General features: G+C 56.4%; 1 protein-coding gene across 7 annotated transcripts in view; it reads left to right on the plus strand.

The window, feature by feature from the left end:
• The first annotated feature begins 8382 nt into the window (after positions 1–8382).
• The window catches only part of DOT1L (DOT1 like histone lysine methyltransferase), a 65467-nt gene continuing 55275 nt past the window's right edge, over positions 8383–18574 (plus strand). For 5 of the 7 annotated variants that reach the window (XM_027582529.2, XM_027582536.2, XM_027582530.2 and 2 more), the window contains exon 1: positions 8383–8721. In XM_027582529.2, the coding sequence (XP_027438330.2) occupies positions 8641–8721 (81 nt within the window). In that variant the 5' untranslated portion in view covers positions 8383–8640. Of the gene's footprint in view, positions 8722–9524; positions 9583–9666; positions 9849–18574 lie in introns of those variants that run through there. The other 2 variants (XM_027582532.2, XM_027582531.2) reach the window with 2 other exon arrangements.

Below are 18574 nucleotides of genomic sequence, written 5' to 3' on the forward strand. Positions count from 1 at the left end.
CATGGTAGGCGTGCCAAGTCAGCTGATAAAAGAGGCAAGTGTTCTTCTGTCTTATATCGGGGGCTGGCACACTTTCTGTAAAGGACCGGGGAGTAAATATGTCGGCTCTGCTATCACAGCTCAGCTGTGCACTGGTGGTGGAAAAGCAGTCATGGATGATGTGGAAATGAATGCATGTGGTTTTGTTCCAATAAAACTTCATTTACTAAAGTAAGAGGTGGGCTGGATTAGACCCTGTCCTAAGCCAATCCTCCTTAAAAGAGAAAGTATGGGCCCTTAAAGCCACCCAAAATAGCTTCAAGAGGTCTGGAAGTTTCCATTCTTTTTTTAAGATTTATTTATTTATTTTGGGGGGCAGGGGCAGAGGCAGAGGGAGAGAGTCTAAAGCAGACTCCCCGCTGAGCGCAGAGCCTGACTCAGGGCTCGATCTCATGACCCGGAGATCATGACCTGAGCCAAAACCAAGAGTCAGATGCCCAACCAACTGAGCCACCCAGGAGCCCTTGGAAGCTTCTGTTCTTATGTTCTTACTGACTTTAGAACACCATGAGGCTGGTCTACTGGAGGATGAGACCAGAAAGTAGAGGTGAGCCTCCCAGCTGAAGCCCTTTAGACCAACCAGCCTACCACAGACCTGCTGTTGGAAAGACTCCAACAATCTACTATTTGTCCCTTCCAGCTACAACCACTATAATGCGTTTCTTGTGAGCCAGTAAGAATCTACTTATATGCAAGTATGTTTATGTACCTATATACATATATATATTTAAATACAAATATGAGCTTTCTTAGCATGCTAATCTGCAACTTGCTCTTTTTAATACAACATATCGTGTACATCTTTCTCCATGAGGACATCTTTCCAGTTTCATCTGTTGGATGACCTTTAACTTGGCATACAGATTTGTAATCCTCCTTCCCTGTAACACAGATGCATCCGTGCATCCAGTCTTGCCAAGAATGATCTCACTGACCCTAGGACAAAGCAAATGACACAACAGGAATGCAGAAAGAGGACTCTCAGAGGGTCCCATATTTCTGGGGCAGAAGCCTACCCTTGTCTGCAAAGCAGGTCATTATGATTACATTTGCTATCACTTTTTTAAAAAGTATGATAAAATACACTTAAAGTTTTTAAATGGTTAAGATGGTAAATGTTATTTTTTCTCGAAGCATAGTTAACATACAATATAATGTTAGTTTCAGGTGTACAGGTGATTTGAAAATTATATACATCATGAAATGCTTACCACTGTAAGTGTAGTTACCATGTTAGCCATTACTAAGTGCACAGCTCAGGGGCGTGAAGCACACTCACACCATCCTGCAGTCACCCCCACCCTCCATCTCTAGAACTTTCCATCTCCCCACACGGAGACTCTGTCCCCATTAGCGTGGACTCCCCACCCCCTGCCCAGCCCCGGCTCCCACACTCTCCTCTCTGTCTCTGTGGACGGGACTCCTCTGGGGACCTCCTGGGAGTGGAATCATGTGGGATGTGTCTTACTGGTTTATTTCCAAGCACAAGGTCTTCAAAATCCATCCATATTGTAGCAGGTGTCAGGATTTTTTTCCTTTCTAGGGCTGAATAATATCCCATCGTATGGGTGGATCACATTTTGCTTGTCTATTCATCCATCAGTGGACGCTTGGGTTGTTTCTACCTTTTGGCTATCGTAAATAATGCTGCTGTGAACATGGGTGTGCAAGTAACTTTTCAATTTTTTGAGTGTATACCTAGGAATGAAATGACTGGGTCGCACAGTAACTCTATGTTTAATTTTTTTTTGAAGATTTTATTTATTTGACAGAGAGAGACACAGCAAGAGAGGGAACACAAACAGGGGGAGTGGGAGAGGAAGAAGCAGGCTTCCCGCTGAGCAGAGAGCCCGACGTGGGGCTCGATCCCAGGACCCTGGGATCATGACCTGAGCCGAAGGCAGATGATTAACAACTGAGCCACCCAGGGGCCCCTATGTTTAATTTTTCGAGGATCTCTATAAGAGTTCTCCACAGCAACGGCACCATTTTATATTTCCACCAACTCAGACCTCGTTTTATTCTATTCTATTCTTTATTTTTTTTAAAGATTTTTTTAATTCATTGACAGAGAGAGAGAGACAGAGAGAGAAGGAACACAAGCAGGGGGACTGGGAGAGAGAGAAGCAGACTCCCCGCTGAGCAGGGAGCCCGATGTGGGGCTCGATCCCAGGACCGTGGGATCATGACCTGAGCCGAAGGCAGACGCTTAATGACTGAGCCACCCAGGCGCCCCTATTCTTTCTTCTTTAATATGAGGGATAGCACACATACAAAAGGACACAAGTGCACTAATCTCAAGTGACTGGCTTAATAAATTCTCCCCCCACCCCTTTACCTCCGTCTCCACGTAATCACCACTCAGACTACAATGTAAAACACATCCAGACCCTTCTTAGTCAATGCCTCAACCCCCAGAGACAACCCATATCCAACTTTTAACACCATTCATTTTCCTGGTTTTGCGCTTCATATAAATGGAGTTAAGAAGTAAATCCTTCTTGTGGGTGGGTAACGGGCGAAACCATCAAAAAGTACGAGTATGATGAGCACTGAGAAAGGCATAGAATTGTTGAATCACTAAATCGTACACCTGAAACTAACACTGCATGCTGACTATACTGGAATTAAAATTAAAAATGAAACAAAAAAGAAACAAAAAAGCCCCAAAGAACATACTGCTCTAAAAGAAAGAAGAAAGAAAGAAAGAAAGAAAGAAAGAAAGAAAGAAAGAAAGAAAGAAAGAAAAAGAAAGAAAGAAAGAAAGAAAGAAAGAAAGAAAGAAAGAAAGAAAGAAAGAAAGAAAGAAAGAAAGAAAGAAAGAAAGAAAGAAAGAAAGAAAGAAAGAGGGACACCTGGGTGGCTCAGTCGGTTAAGCGTCTGCCTTCGGCTCAGGTCGTGATTCCAGGGTCCTGGGATCGAGCCCTGCATCAGCGGGGAGCCTGTTTTTCCTTCTCCCTCTGCCTGCTGCTCTGCCTACTTGTGTTCTCTCACTGTCTTTGTCAAAGAAAGGAAGGAAGGAAGGAAGGAAGGAAGGAAGGAAGGAAGGAAGGAAGGAAGGAAGGAAGGAAGAAAGGAAGAAAGGAAGAAAGAAAGTTTCCCTGACGGCTGCGTGAGATCCACCCACACTGGTGCACGCCGGCTCTTCCCTTTTTGGTGCTGTGTGGCATCCCCTTTCCCACAATTTCTTCCCCTGCTCTCTTGTGGAAGGACATTGAAATCATTTCCAGTTGTTGGCTATTGTAAATAAAGCCCCTGTGAACATTCCAGGGCATGTCTTTTAGTGGCGACTCAGACACTTATTTCTCTTGTGCGAGCATCGAGGAGGGGGATCGCTGAGACCTGGGGTAGGTGGAGTTAGCTCTTGGGGGTCCAGTCAACAGCTTTCCAAAGTGATTGCTCCAATCTGCGCTACCAGCAGCACTACGCATGGGAGTTCTAGTGGCTCGCCATCCTCACCAATATTAGATATCGTCAGTCTCTTTAATTTTGGTTACTTGGGGAAGGGAGATGTCCACCATGATTTAAAAGATAACAGTAGTCAGGCGATCAAAGTTAACAGCTTGGTCATAAATCCTGTTGGCAGCGGGTATCCTTGATGTTATCTGATGAGAATGGCATTTTATCTCTGGGTCTTCCTCCCCCAAACCTCATAGTCCCATACTAACCACAAGAAAAACATCACGAAAACAAATTAAGAGACAAAATGCCTGATTGGTCCTCCTCAAAACTTTCAAGGTACCAAACCTGTCACAGTCCAGAGAACGCAGGGACAGAAACAAGATGTTAGGGAAGAACTAAGGAAATGCAAATAAAGTTTTGACTTTAGTTAGTAATAATGTATCAATGTTGGTTCCTTAGCTGCAACAAATGTATCATACTAATGTAACATGTGAAAATGGGGGGGGAACTGGGTACAGGGTGGGGGGGCATAAGAATGTTAGGTACCATCTTTGCAACTTTTTGGGTAAATCTTAACTATTAAAATTAAGCACTTTTACAAAGATAATAGTGTATTTCCTTGGTTTAAACATGCCTGAGTCTCCTTTCCTCTTTACGATTTTGGCATCTGGATGCATCTCGATTTAAGAAAGAACTGCTGCTGGCCCCCGAGAAGGGGGTGGCTTGTCAGCAGATGGTTCACTCCAGACCTGAAGGTGAAAATCCTGGGTGGAAGTCTGAAGGCTCTACAAGTATTTAGAACCATAGGAGAGGATGAACCTGGTCACTTAGGGACCAGATTCGACTCTGCTGGTGCCCTGGCCTCGTCTGTTGGACACGACCGTTTTGAGACTCCAACAGCCAGTATCTGCATCTGGAGGACTGTGGCGGGCTAGAAGTGCCGGAGAATTCACATCCTCCCGACCCCTCCCACCCCTCCACTGATACAAGGAGTTAGTGCATAAGTACCCCAGCTCCTTCCACCGCCCAGGTGGGCTCATGCCAAGGTACGTGTTTGCATATCCCCAGAGTGTCTGTAATGGTGGAGGTCCCACCACGACAGCTGCTATCAGAGCACACCTGTCTCTTCCTGTCCCCCCTCCCCCTCCCAGGCAGTTCTCTGCACCTCTCAAATCATCCACCTGCACTCCTGTCCTTGTTCTCAGAGTCAACGCAACCCAGGACAGGGACCAGAACAGGGGCCAGAGGAGGTGATTCTGGAAAGAGCTAGCCGCACAAGGTGCGTGGGTGATAGAGGTCATCGTGTGTGGGGGCCAGCCCCACCTCTCCAGCTCTGAGCGCCAGGTGGATGGGCATACACACTTGCCATTTCATCCCCAAGGCTTGTCTCAGCCCTGCCTGGCTGCCTCACTCTGCATCACCTCTGAGGGTGTACAAGTGGCTGGGATGGAGTCCCTGCCCTTGCAGGATTCTGGGGGAACCAGATCATCAGAATAATGGTGGAACAGGGTCTCTGCCCCTTGGCACTGCTGACGTTGGGGCCGGGTCATTCTCTGGGAGTCTCGATGCTAGCCTCATCCCTCATCGTTATAAGCACAGATATCTCCAGACGTGGCCCAGTGTCCCCTGGGGGCCAGATTGCTCTGGGTGAGAGCAGTGGACCCCTTTCGTTTCAGGGCCTGCATTTAAAGCTGCCCCCTCTCCCTCTCCTTCCCTTACTTTAGTGATCTACCTGACACCATTCCTGTTTAATAAATTACATCTTATCAGCTTATTGTTTGCTGCCCTTCCTGGAACGTAAGTTCTATGAAGACCTGGATTTCCATCCACTGTCCTGGCTGCTAGGTTCCCAGCATCTGGAAGAGGGCCTGCTATGTAGTAGCTGCTTATGAAATACTTGTTGAATAAAGGAGTTGAGCAAAGACACGAGCGGATGAATGAAGGGTTAGCAGGAAGGAAGGCAGGTGCAGGGAGATTTCCTTTCCGGCTGCGTGGGGATGGGAGACAAATCCTAAATAGAGTGACCCACCATCCCTGTGTGCCCAGAACAGAGGGGTTCCCTGGGTTTCCAGCGCCGAGACTGGGACCGTCCTGGGCAAACCGGACGGCTGGTCACCCTACAAACTACCATAACAATACCAACAGCAATGCTGGTGGCAAACAACTTCTGTGTAGCAGGCACTGTTCTAGCACTTTCTGTGGTACCTGACTTGACCCTCTCAAACATCCTGGGGCAGGGACTGGGGGCATCAGCTGCTCAAACGAGGAAACGAGCAGAGGTGGAGACACTCACCTGGCAGGGAAGGGAGGGCCGGGATTGGAATTCTGTGGGTACAGGGCAGGTGTAAAGCATACTCTGGGGCCCCACCTTGTCTGTGGAATCCAGGAAGGTTCTGGAGGAAGTGAGCAGAGAACAAGACTGATGGCAGAGGGAGGAGTCTCGGGGAAGCACATTCCAAGCAGAGGAACGGCACGTGCTGAGGGCCCGGGGCCAAGGTCACCCTCCTCCAGGGCTTGTCTTGACATCCCTCAGATGGTGGGGGACGGGCAGGGGAGGGGAGGGATGGGAAGCTGCTGTCTGCAGCCACTCTCTGGTTGGCTGCCCCCGAGTCAGGGTCTGAGAGGTCCCTGGGGGTCTCTCTGCAGAAAGGAGAGAATAGATAGAGGGAGGGGAAGGGATGGAGGAGGAGGGAGGAGGGAGAGAGGGAGGGAGGGTGTTTCCTGAGACACATGCTTTGGCTGCCTCTGTGTCCTATGGGATGGAAGCTGAAAATAGCCTGAGAGCCCGGGAGCCCGAGGTGGCTGACTGGCTCTCTTCACTGGAAGGATGAGGGGTGGCTCTGGGCTTTGGGTTCCTCAGGCTGGGGACCCTAACCCTTGTCCCAGGCTGTCCTGAGCTCACAAAGTCCAGTCTAGCTAAGTTATCCATGGGGGGTTTGTCCCTCTTCAGAGCCTTCCTTCCTTGTCACCTGGGTGACCGTCTGGCCCCCCCACTCCTCTTACTGCTTCTTCCTTTACCCCCCCCAACCTCCCAATGTGTTCTCTGCATAGCAACCAGGGGAATCTGTTTTTAGAAAGCTTTTTATTGATAGACACACAAAAAGTGCATGATGGATACTTTTTCACAGGTGAATGTCCCTGTGTCACCCCTCTGATTCCTGAGCTAACCACTGTCCTGACTTATTTTATTTTTTATTTTTTTAAAGATTTTATTTATTCATGAGAGACAGAGGGAGGGAGAGAGAGAGAGAGAGAGAAGCAGAGGGAGAAGCAGGCTCCCAAGGAGCAGGGAGCCCGATGCAGGATTCGATCCCAGGACCCTGGGATCATGACCTGAGCCGGAGGCAGACGCTTAACCATCTGAGCCACCCAGGCGCCCTGTCCTGACTTTTTAAAGATTTATTTATTTATTTGACAGAGAGAGAGAGAGAGAGAGAGACAGTGAGAGAGGGAACACAAGCAGGGGGAGGGGGAGAGGGAGAAGCAGGCTTCCCGCGGAACAGGGAGCCCGATGCGGGGCTCGATCCCAGGACCCTGGGATCATGACCTGAGCCGAAGGCAGACGCTTAACGACTGAGCCACCCAGGAGCCCCCGCTGTCCTGACTTCTGATGCCCTTGGTTAGTTGGCCTTAGTCTCGAGCTTCCAACAATCCAGACCCCACGTCTTTCCCTCCCCATTCCCGGGAAGAAGCACCCACGGGGGCGTGGACACTGCTGCCAGGACTCCACCTTCCACCTGCCTGACTTGAGCAGGTCACTGCCCATCAGGCTCCTCACCGGGCAAGAGCAGAAACCACCACCTGCCCTCCTGGGGAGCTGTGACACTTAAGGGAGGTCCTGAAAAGGCAGGTGGTTGGCTCCCTCGCTGACACATAGCAGGGGCTCAATGAGCACAGGTGTCTGTATTAGTGAGGGTTCTCCAGACTAGCAGAATCCTACTGACACATATACAGAGACGTACAGGTGTGTATATGTACGGCATACATATGTGATACACCTGCACGTATATAACATGCAACACGCGTATGCACACGTGTCCGTACACACCTGTAAGTAGACACACTTACATATACACTATGTATATGCGCGCACACATCAATGTATAGGCGTGTATACGCACATAGATCCTCACCTACTTTTACTTTAGGGACCTGGGTCATGTGACCGTGGGGGCCGTCAAGTCAGAAATCTTTCAGGCAGGACCCCAGGGAAGAGCTGACGTTGCAGCCAGTGGCCGACAGAGGTCCCTCCTTGGAGGGAAACTTACTTTTTTCCTCTTCAGACCTTAAACTGACTGGACGAGGCCCACCCCAGCATGCCGGGTAATACCGTCCTCTGCCTCGAGTGAACCGATTTAAACGTGATCTCATGGGAACACCAGCCCCTGCACACACCTGAAGTAATGTCTCTGGGCCCCAGTGGACGCACGGCGTTAAGAACCCTTTTGGCTTCCCCGGCACTGGCCCGATCCTCCCTGCGGGCAGGGTAGTCCCCCTTCGTCACTCCTGGGTGCTCAGGGCCTGGCGCCGAGCAGATGCTCACCAAGCTGCGTTTCTCGCGGGGCGAGTCGCGTACCCGGAGCGGTAGCGCGGGCCTCCCGGACCGCGGGCGTCCTATTTCACGAGGAATTACGGCTTTATTGGGCGTGGGAAGGGTGGGCCCCCACTCCTCCGGGGGCGGGGCTCGAACCTGTCATCCCAGACCCGCGGGGTCTCCCCGGGTCCCCGCGTCGGGCCGGCGGCGGCGGCCGAGGGCAGCCGAGGACGTGCGTGCGTGCGTGCGTGTGGGCGAGTCCACGGGGAGGGGCGGCGGGGGGGCCGCGCGCGGCGCGGCGGGCGGGGCAGCGGGCGCGCGCCGAGTCCTCGCGCCGGGCCCCCCCGCGCGCGCGCCGAGAATGGTTCGGCCCGGCCCCCGGCTCATTGTGCTCGCCTCACGCCGGTCCAAGATGGCGGCGGCGCTGGAGGCCCCGGGCCTGTGACCACAAAGAGGAGCCGGGGGCCGGACGGGAGCGCGGCGGCGGCGGCGGCGGCGGCGGCGGCGGCGGCGGCGGCCGAGGCCCAGGCCAGGCCCCCCCCTTCCTCTCAGCCTCCCGCCCTCCCGCCCGCCCTCCTCCGCCCGCCGCCCCGCCCCCCGCCGGCGGCGCCGCGCCCCTCCCCCAACCGCCCGACTAGCATGGTGCGGCGGCCGCGCGCGCCGACATGGGGGAGAAGCTGGAGCTGAGGCTCAAGTCGCCCGTGGGGGCCGAGCCCGCCGTCTACCCGTGGCCGCTGCCGGTCTACGTGAGTGCCGCCCCCGCGCCCCGCGGTCCCCCGCTCCCGCGGCCCCGGCCCCGCGGCGCGCCGCGCCCGCCCGCGGACGGGGCCGCCGGGGTCCCGAGAAGCCCCTCTCCCGGGGCGCCCTGCCGTTCGGCGGCGCTGCCCGCGGCCGTTTGCGGGGCGGTGGGGCGCGGGGCTGCCGTTGCCCGGGCCGGGGGCGGGGGGCCCCTCGGAGTGGGGTGTGTTGACAGTCGGTCTTGCCCTGCGTGGGGTCGTTTGGGTCTGGCGCTGTCAGTGTGCTCGGCTTTTTAGTCCCCGCGCTGTTTTCCGTCCCCCCTGAGGTCGGGGGGGTGGGCGGGCTGGCCGGCCCCGGGGCCCGGGACCGCTCTGTCCCCCGCTCTCGAGTGACCCTCGGAAAATGACCGGCCGAGCGGAAATTTACCGGGGTGGCCCCGGGGCGGCCGCGGAGCCGCGGGGGCGCGGGTGGGCGGCGCGGCGCGGGTGTCCGCGTCCCCGGGGCCGCTCGGACCGGCCAGGGTGCCGTTGGGAGCGGGAGCGCGGCGGGCGCCGTGGGCGGGCGTCTTCGGGGCGCCCTTCGGCGCGGACGCCCGGCGGGGGGACGGGGGACCCGGCGGGGAAGCCCGCGCGCCCCGCCCCTCACGCGCGCTCCGTGTGTGTCAGTTTTTGGAAACGTCGCGGCCGGGGGCGGGGTCGGGGCGCGGCGACCGCCTGGGAGCGGGTGTTGGCTGCCGGCCCCGGCTTCTCCGCGGTCGGAGGGTTTCGCGGTTTCCAGCCCGCCGCGCGCACCGGAGCTTTCTATTTTTGCTCATCCTGCGGCCGGAGGCGAGGTCGAGCCCGGGCCCTGGCTTTTCCGGCTGGCAAAGTGTGTGTGTGTGTGTATGTGTGTGTCCGGCCGCCTGGGCAGTGGGCAGGGCGGGGAGACCGACGTCCAGTGTGACGAAAGTGGGGAGAACCTTCAAAACTCCAACCGTTCCACCAGCCTCCGCCTCTCTCCGCCCTTGTGACAGCGCTCCGCATGCACCAGTTGGCTGGCCAGCGCATTCTTTAAAATTGAGCTTTTTTTTTATCTTTAGCTCGCACGCAGTACGATCACTGTTTTTGGCACGGTGCAGCTCCAGGAGTTTGGACAGGTCCGTCCTAATGAGACCACCGTCAGCCCTCCGTGTTCCTTCCACCAGCTCAGCTCTTTTCTCTCTGCTCCTACAGGCTTGCCTTTTCCAGAAAGTCAGATAAATGGAATCAACAGCAGGCAGCTTTCTGGCCCAGTAGGGCATTTCTGAGACTCACCCATGTTGCTGTGGGTATCAGAAGTCCGTCCATTTTATTGCTATGTCCTGTTCCATCTTTTCATTTCCCTGTTTCACTGCCCGGTGGTGGCCTTGTGGGATGTTTCCAGCGGGGGGGGGGGGGGGGGGGGGGGGGGCGGTAGTTAGGAATAAAGCTGCTATGAGCATGTGGGGGCAAGTTTCTACGCGAACTTGACTTCTCACCTTGGGAAGCATTCAGTGGGAGGACGGGCCTGTGCCGCCGTGTGTGACACTTGTGCATCTCCCTAATTGGCACTGTTGGGTATTGGAAGACTGAGGAAATGCACTGTGACCCACTATCCAGGCCCTGGACACCAAGGTTAAAGTTCATGCAGAGACAGCCACAGTGTCCCCCTCACCACCATCTTTTATTTGGAGCAGAGCAAGGCCCATAGTGATTTGTACCCGGTGTAAACAAGGCCTTCCGTGTTGGGCCTGGCTTTCTAGTGGCCACTGGTTCTGAACTGCAGAGTGTCTTTCCCTCACTGGCTGGGACCTCGCTTGGCAAGGGGATGGGATTGTGCTGCCCGCCTGGCCAAGCGCTCTGCCTGACGTCAGCGGCCCTTTCCTGGTGTGGTTGTCCCACTGCCAGGCCAGTGGGCAGGCGGGCCCCGTGAAATCCTCTGCTAGTGCAGTGGCAAGCGACGCTCCCGCTACAGCTTTGCGGTGATGTCTTTTAACTTTCCGTATCCCTACTGATGAAGTTTGCTTTCTGGTGGGAAGCGAGGGCCAGTACTTTCAAAAGGGTTCATATCTTGTGATGATTCGATGATGACCGTGTTAAGAAAACGAATGACTTCATAAGTTAACTTCTCAGGAGGTCAGACTGTCATTTGACTACATGTGCGAGATGACTGGGCCCATTTGTTCACGGATCCATTCATTCTGCCAGCACCTACTGGTTGCTTCCGGTGCTCCTGGGGCCGCAGAGGACAGTAGACAGTATTCGCATGCTCAGGAAATGTATAAACGTAGGGAGGTAGGAGATCTATAAACCCACAAGTTCAGCAGTTGTGTGGCCACATAGCTGCCGGCTGAGGTGGTCCTGGAGGGAGGGGCTGCTGGTTTTGCCCTGGGGGAGGTGTGGGTGGCTTCTTGGAGGTGGGGGCATCTGCAGGAGGAAGTACCACAGTTACAACCACCCACACTGGGAAATGTCCAGGGTCAGAAACAGGCTTCTTGGGAAATTGAGAAATGGGAGGGAAGGTGGGGGGGGGGGCGTTGCGGCTGAGTTTTGTTGCTTCCATGACTTAGAGTTCTTGGATACTCACCTACAGCTCAAGGTGGCTCTTGTCTTAGTGGGAAAACCAGGTCTCAGCTGGAAGGGGCGTAGTGGTATTTTTAGCTGCCTGGCTGCCGGGCAAGAACCTTCGAGGGCGTGGAGTGGTCCATCTCCTCCATGACTTATGAAGCCTGTGGGCGGGGGAGCAGCCCCATCGTGACTGTCCCCGCCTTCAGCTTCCTCCCCGGGAGCCCACGATCTGATGAGTGCCCTCTGAGCAGTCATGCCCTTTACGCAGGAGGCTGAGTGGGTGGGCAGAGTGAGCCATCCCTCCCTGTGACTCAGAAAATATTTCCTGATGCTGACCTAGGCTTGTGTGAGCCTTCTGCCTAATCCGCACTCAGGTGGAAGGCAGATTAACCCTTAGACAACCTTGTGTGGGTGGAGTAGCCACTTTAAAGGGGGGAGGGAGAATCAGAGAAGCCTGTATGTCATATGTGGCTGTTAGTTTTCACAGCCAGCTTCCTCGGATCCAAATGCCTGCCGGTACTCTGTTCCGGACGGGTAGGAGACGGAGGGAGCAGGAACTTTGGATGTTCCCTGGGGAGGCAGGAGCAGAGCAGCAGGGCACCTGCCTGGCACCTGCCTGCCCAGTCTCCCTCTGGGAGCTCTGCCTTTTTTTCCCTTGAACTATTAATTTCGAGATAATGGTACATTCACTTGAAGCCATAAGAAATAACAGGGGCGCCTAGATGGCTCAGTTGGTTAAGTGTCTAACTTTTGGTTTCAGCTCAGGTCATGATCTCACAGTTGTGAGACTGAGCCCCGAGTCGGGCTCTGCACTCAGCCGGGAGTCTGCTGCTATCCCTTTCCCTCTGCCCCGGGCTGTCTCTCTCAGATAAATAAATCTTAAAGAACGAACAGAGACACCCTGTGTTCTCCTTACCCGGCTTCCCCCAGTGGTAACATCTTACAACCAGAGAGCAGGATGAGCATATCGTTGGCATTGGTGCAGTCAAGATACAAAGCATTTTGGGGTCCTCTCTTGAATGTGGGACCTGTGGGCTGCCAGGGTTCTGCATCTGGGAGCAACTGAGTCCTGGGCCCCATGCCTCTCTCTTGGGAAAGTTCTCACTCTGCCTGACTTCCCCTGCAGAGTGCGCCTGGGTCTCCCTAGCTGTGGGAACAGCATTCCTGTTTCCTTCCTCTTGCTCAGGGTTGTACTTCCTGAAGCCTCTCTGCTTTCTCTGTCCCCTTGAGGTGTCCCCACAGTTCCCACCAGTGGGGGCTCCTGCTAGCCCAGGCCATGGTATTGATTCTGCAGGTATTTGCCAAGGACCTGCCGCTGTTTGGGGGGTGCCGGGGCGTCGCTCTGCCACCCCACGGCCCACATGTGGCTCCGGCCTGCCCCTCAGTGCCTCGCCCTCGCCATTCCCTTGCTCCATGCGCTCCGAACTCCTCTTCCTGACGTGGTCTTTCCTCTCCCCGACCCGCATCCCGCTTCCGGTTCCGAGCCCGTGGGCCCTCTCCCCTGCGCTGCACCAGTCCCTTCTTCCTGCCTGTTGTGTGGCTCCTGGGGCGCTGCCCGTGGAGGTTGGGAGGTCAAGGGCTCTGGGCTTTACCATGCAACCGCCCTAAGCCTCAGTTTCCTCCTCTCGAGAGAGACTTCGGCTTGAGCTCCCCTCAGCTGGTCGTGGGGTGTGGGCTGGTGTGCAGAAAGTGCTGTGGGTGTGTGTGTGAGTGATGGGTACTCACTCCGATAACACTCTTGTCATTTAAAAGCCTGACCCTTCTTTTTAGGAGTTGGGGGACAGGGCTTTCTGGGCTTTGTGGTAGGGCTAGGGATAGAGGAGGACACAGTGCCGGTGGGGGGAGTGTGGCCTGGGGGACCACGGGAGCCCCCATGGGGCTCAGGTTTCTGCCTGGATGGCTGTTTTGCTGTGATCTGTTTAAAGGGGTGAACAGGGTTATGTTTCTCCTGGTCTGCAGGTGGCTCACTGAGGATGGGTCTGCTCTCCCTCTATGGGGCGGATGCTGGGCTGCATCCCTGGTCTGGCAGTTCGGGTTGTCTGCCCCAGATGTGCCGGGTACGGGAGGCCAGGCGCAGGGGCCTGGGCACAGGGAGGGACCAGGAGGACACTCAACAGGAGTGCTGGGGCGGTGCTGGGGCTTGTGGGTTTTGTTTACAAGTAACAACTTTATTGCAATGTAATTCGCACACCACTCCATCTCATCTGAAGTACATTGCCACAGACCAGTCCATTCACAGGGTTGTACAACTGCCACCTTTAGTTCCAGAACCTTCCATCTCCCCAGAAGGAGACCCATCCCCATCAGCTGTCACCTCCCCCCGTCCAGCCCCTGGCCCCCACGAGCCCCCTTCCCGTCGTGGATGAGCCTGTTCCAGACGTGTCACCCACGTGGACTCACACCCCGTGTGGCCTTCGGTGTCTGGTTCCCTCCCTGAGCATCATGGGCTCGGGGTCCGTCCCTGGGGCCACGCGTGTGGTCTCCTGCTCCTGCTCAGGGCTGAGTGATGTTCCTCTCCATGGATGGACCAGGTGGCCGTGGCTGCTGCTAGGATGGCACAGCTCCAGACTCCTTCCTTGTGGGGGCTCCTTCCTCTGGGCCCCCTGGTCATTGGGTTGCACGGAGCACGGTGTCCGGGGCTGCGTGGGACCGAGTTTGCGCCCGAGTGAGGTCTGACGGGCCCCGCTGCTCCGGTCTTCTGGACAGCTCGTGCAGGAGGCTTCGCATCAGCGCTGGCTCCTCAGACCACTCTTGGGTGCTCCTCAGCATGCCTTCCTGTTTTCCCTCTTCCCTCCCCCAGCTGTATTTACGGCCGCGGGGGATCCCTGTGGCCCACTCTGCTTCCCACGGCGACTCGGGGGGCTCGTGTGTCGATTCTTTCGTTGGAGTGCCTCTTCGAGGTCATTGGCCATGGCCACACCGCAGGCCTGGCATGCTGCTGGGATGGCATTGGGCGGGACTCCCTTGCCCTGGAGACTTGGGGGCTGTGGGTCTGGTGGGCCGGGTGCTTTTAGATGTGGCCCTATCCTCTGAGCAGCCTTGTTTGTCAGGGTTGGCGCTGGGCAGCGTGGCCCCGTGGAGAGGGGTGCGGTGGGGGTGGTGGCAGGAGCCAAGGCCTCCTTCCCGGTGAGTCACTGCTGGCTGTCGTCACAGAGCTGAAATGGTTCCTGAGAGCCAGGGTGCGTCACAGGTGAGTGGTTGGCTCATTCCCCCCTCCCCCGAGAGAAGTTATCTGAGCAGCATTAAGCTGCCCTCCTTCTGGCCCCTTTGCAGCGTGACATTGTTTCGGGGGCCACATAAGTTTAGTCCTTAAAACTAGTGAAGCTCAAAAGCAGTGGCTGGGTGACTTGACTTTTTCTACAGCTTGGGGGAGTGAATTTGCTGCTCTCACGGATCCTGTGCCTCATCGTGGGGTAGTGACTGGTTTCCTGTCACTCAGCCCAAGCAGGTGCCCCCAGTGTGACCACAGTCACTGTGTGGGTCTTTAAGTAACTGTCCCCTTCTCTCCCTGTGCTGCCTCCTACCATGGACAGCAGGCCCAGAGCCCCTGGGGTACCCATTGCTGCGTAGACACCAGGGCTGTGAGCTGGGAGGTTGTCTCCCCTGCACAGATCTCTCATTGTGTGGGAACGTGGAGTCTGAAGACCCAGCCAGTTGAGAGCGGAGGTCTGGGAGAAGGACCAGCAACGAATAGGAGGGCTCTCCAGGGTAGGTGTGTCCCCACAGGGTCCGGTTTACAGAGGAGGGAGCCACCACAGAGATGACAAGACCTGTCCCAAGTCCTGTTCCTTCCACATGGCAAGCCTTCCTGCAGAAGGGCCTCACGCTTGGTTTAATCCTGTGAGGTGGCTAACCACGGTTGAACGGGAGCGCCCTGGGCCCTCCCGAGCTGCTGTCTTTGCCAGGTCCCTGACCTCTCGCCCTGCCCCACTCTGCACCCTATCCTGAGGGCTAAGTGTGAACCGCAGACCTGAGCCCTTGTTCACCTCCCAGAGCACCGACACTAGCTGTGCTCGGCCTCGGGGGAGCTCCCAGACTCCGCCTGCTCGGAGCACCGCACATTGACCTTCCTCCCCTCTAGGCTGACCTCCAGGGTGATACCCTCCCACCGCAGCCTTCTTACCATTGTTTTGTGCTTTTTACTTATTTGTACACATGGCCTGTCTTTTTGGGTTCTTGCTTATTTGAACTGGGAAAGGTGCTATTGCTATAAATACTTGAATTGGTCATGTTAAGAACAAACCATAAGTTAACTGCTTTTGCTCCCCCTGCTTAGCTTAACCATGAACTCAGCCCGAAGTGGCGCTCTCTGTTTTATTTATTTTTATTTTTTTTTAAAGGTTTTATTTATTTGAGAGAGAGAGAATGAGAGATAGAGAGCACGAGAGGGAAGAGGGTCGGAGGGAGAAGCAGACTCCCCACGGAGCAGGGAGCCGGATGCAGGACTCGATCCCGGGACTCCAGGACCATGACCTGAGCCGAAGGCAGTCGCTCAACCGCCTGAGCCGCCAGGCGCCCGGGAGAGGATTTTAGACAGAAGAGCACATTGTACAAATGGAAGAGAGTTGCCGTAGCTCTCACTCAGCTGTCCCCGTGGCACAGGGTCCAAGCCGGGGCTCGGCGCTGAGGGGACTCGAGACTCTTGTCTCCCCGTGTCCCTTTCTGCTTAGGTCCAGCCCAGGGTCCCCTTAGTGCTTAGTTGTTGTGTGTCCTCAGCTCTAACCTGGGGGAGCCCCTCATGTTTACGGGAAGGCCAGCACCTGTCATGACCTGGCCACCCCGCAGGGGCCTTAGTGGGGGGTTGGAAGTGCGTTCTTGGCAGGAGCCCCACAGGCCAACGCTGTGGCTCCTCGGGCATCACCTCCGCGGCTGCTGAGGCTGTGCATCTTCCTGCCGACGGTGCTGACCTTGAGCCCTGGTTGTGGCGGCAGCGCCGGGTCTCTCCCCTGCCCCTGATCAGGTTGCTGCTACCCTCCCCTCCTCCCCGGGGGGCGGGGTGCGTCGAGGCTGTCTGGGGCCCTGGGGGGCCTTGCCTACAGCAGTCGCGGCAGCCCCTGCGTCGTGGGGCTTTCTCCTTTCCTCCACCGCACTCTCGTGGTGACTGCAGTTCCTCTCTGGGAGACCTGTGGCTGTCCTCCACTTACCCACACGTTTCTGGCCTCTGCGTGGACTGCATTCTCCGGGTGATGGTCCAGTCTGTGAGGGGCTTGTTGCTCACGTTCTGGAGCCAGCCCCCGGGAGTGCCTCCGGGCTTTCTCCTGGGCCCTGGGCCTGCCCACGCCCCTTTGGGGACATGTCTTTGCTCCCTGGTGCACAGGATGTCCAAGCTCGTCTTGTGTTTTCCCTGCCGCAGCCCTGGAATCAGCCATTCCTGCAAGGAGCCTGGTTCCTTTTCAGAGTCCTGTGGAGGAGAGTACCGGTGCCGGGCACAGTCGTGCAGTGGGTTCTCAGGGGCGCGGAGGCCTCCTGGCTGCGCGTGGTTTTCCGCTGGGTGTGGGCAGCTGCCGCAGAGGGTGCCCGGCACCTCGGGTCAGAGCAGGGCTGCCTCTTCTGCTCCAGCGTTCCCGGGCCAGCCGCAAAAGTGCATTTTGTCGGGAGCCACTGTTTGCGGCCATTTTCGGTGCCGGGTGCCGCTGCCGGCTGAAACTCCACCTTCCCCGCTGCCCCTTCTGGTTGGATTTCTGCTTTTCCACCTGTGTCCTCCTGCCTTCGGCCCAGAGGCCTGCTCCTTCTTGGCCAGCTCCTCGTCCCCCCCTTGGGTCCTGGGCCACCCTGTGAGCGCTGCCTGTGTACCGCCCGTGCCCTGGGGGTCATTGTCTCTTGTTTGCCGGGGCTGCGCTGATGGGATACCGTGGGGGGCAGCTTGAAACAGACACTGATTTCTCACGGCCCCCTGGAGGCTGGCAGTCCAAGGCCACGGTGCCGGCAGGGCTGCTACCTGGGGAGGGCGCACTTCCTGGCCGGCAGCCCCGCCTTCTCGCTGTGTCCTCACGTGACCAAGAGAGTGCTCTGTCCCTTCACCCCCTTCCACGGGCACTGATCGCACGGGGGGTCCCCACCTTCGTAACCTCCCCAACCCTGTCACCTCCCAAAGGCCTTGTCTCCTAATACCATTCCACGGGGGGTCAGGGCTCTAGCGTGTGCATCTGGGGGACCCAAACATTCTGTTCTTCACAGTGTCCCCGTGTCTCACCATCTGGCCCCTCCAGCAGCCCCGAGAGTACTTCCATGTTGGTGTCTTTGTTCAGCTTCTTCTTCTTTGGAGTGTGTTGGCTGGAGACCCAGCTCACTTGGCTGGGCCTGGCTCCCCGCCTATGACAGCCCTGGCTGGGTGCAGTGCTCTGTGTTTGTGTTCCTTTATGAGGCCTGTGTCCTTTGCGCACACCTCGGCCATGGCCTGTCTGGTCCTCGGGTATGGTTGCCGGGCTCGCTTCCACCGCCTTCCTGGAGCCCATAGGGCAGGCACTCCATTGCTGCCACCCTGCTCTGCCCTTGCTGGGGGTGTGCAGACATCTGGGGCTGGCTGTGGACGCGGCTGGCATGATTCTGTGCAGCCTGGGATCTCTGCTGCCGTGCACGAATTTGTTCCTCTTCACATGAGAGCCTGTCCCTTCTTGATGCTCAGGCCCTGCAGGTGCCACATCATGCTGGCTTGCTGTCCTCACCGCTGCTCCCTGCTCCCGGTCCCAGGTGCGCGGGCACACAGGCAGATAGATGAGGCTGAGCACCCCAGCCAGGCCCCCAGGCCCCGTGCTCTCCATCCCGCTGGGCTTTGTAGCTGTGGCCCTCTGGTCTTCCTCCTGGACCGAGTGTTCCGGATGCCTGCTGATTTTGCACTGTGTCCTTCTTCACTCCCACCAGATCTCTGCCGGCAAAGCCCTGCCACTGATAGAGACAGACAGCAGGCCTCCCACCACGTCCCGTCACCCAGCCTTCATTCTCTGCCCTTCTCCACGCCTTAGAGCTCTGTCTGCACGTCCCCATCCCATCCACGGCAATTCCCACGTCAGTTTACTCAGGGCCGTGGCTCTCAGAGTGGGGTCCCAGAGCTGGCAGCCTTTGTATCACTTGGGAACTTGTTAGAAATGCAGATTCCCAGGCTCCCAGACTTGCTGAATCTGAGACTTTGTGGATCGGCCCCATCTGTGCTCAGGAGCCTTCCAGGGGATTCTGATGCTTGGCGCAGTGTGAGATCCCCGCTTCAGAGGACTGCTTGGGTTCTGCCCTCCACCTGTGAATCCTGATGGGAGCCGCGGGCACTCCCTGGATGTTGTTCTTGTAAACGGGAGTCAGGAGA

The sequence above is a fragment of the Zalophus californianus genome, chromosome 1 (genome assembly GCF_009762305.2).
Source record: "Zalophus californianus isolate mZalCal1 chromosome 1, mZalCal1.pri.v2, whole genome shotgun sequence".
NCBI classification, from domain to species: Eukaryota; Metazoa; Chordata; class Mammalia; order Carnivora; family Otariidae; genus Zalophus; species Zalophus californianus.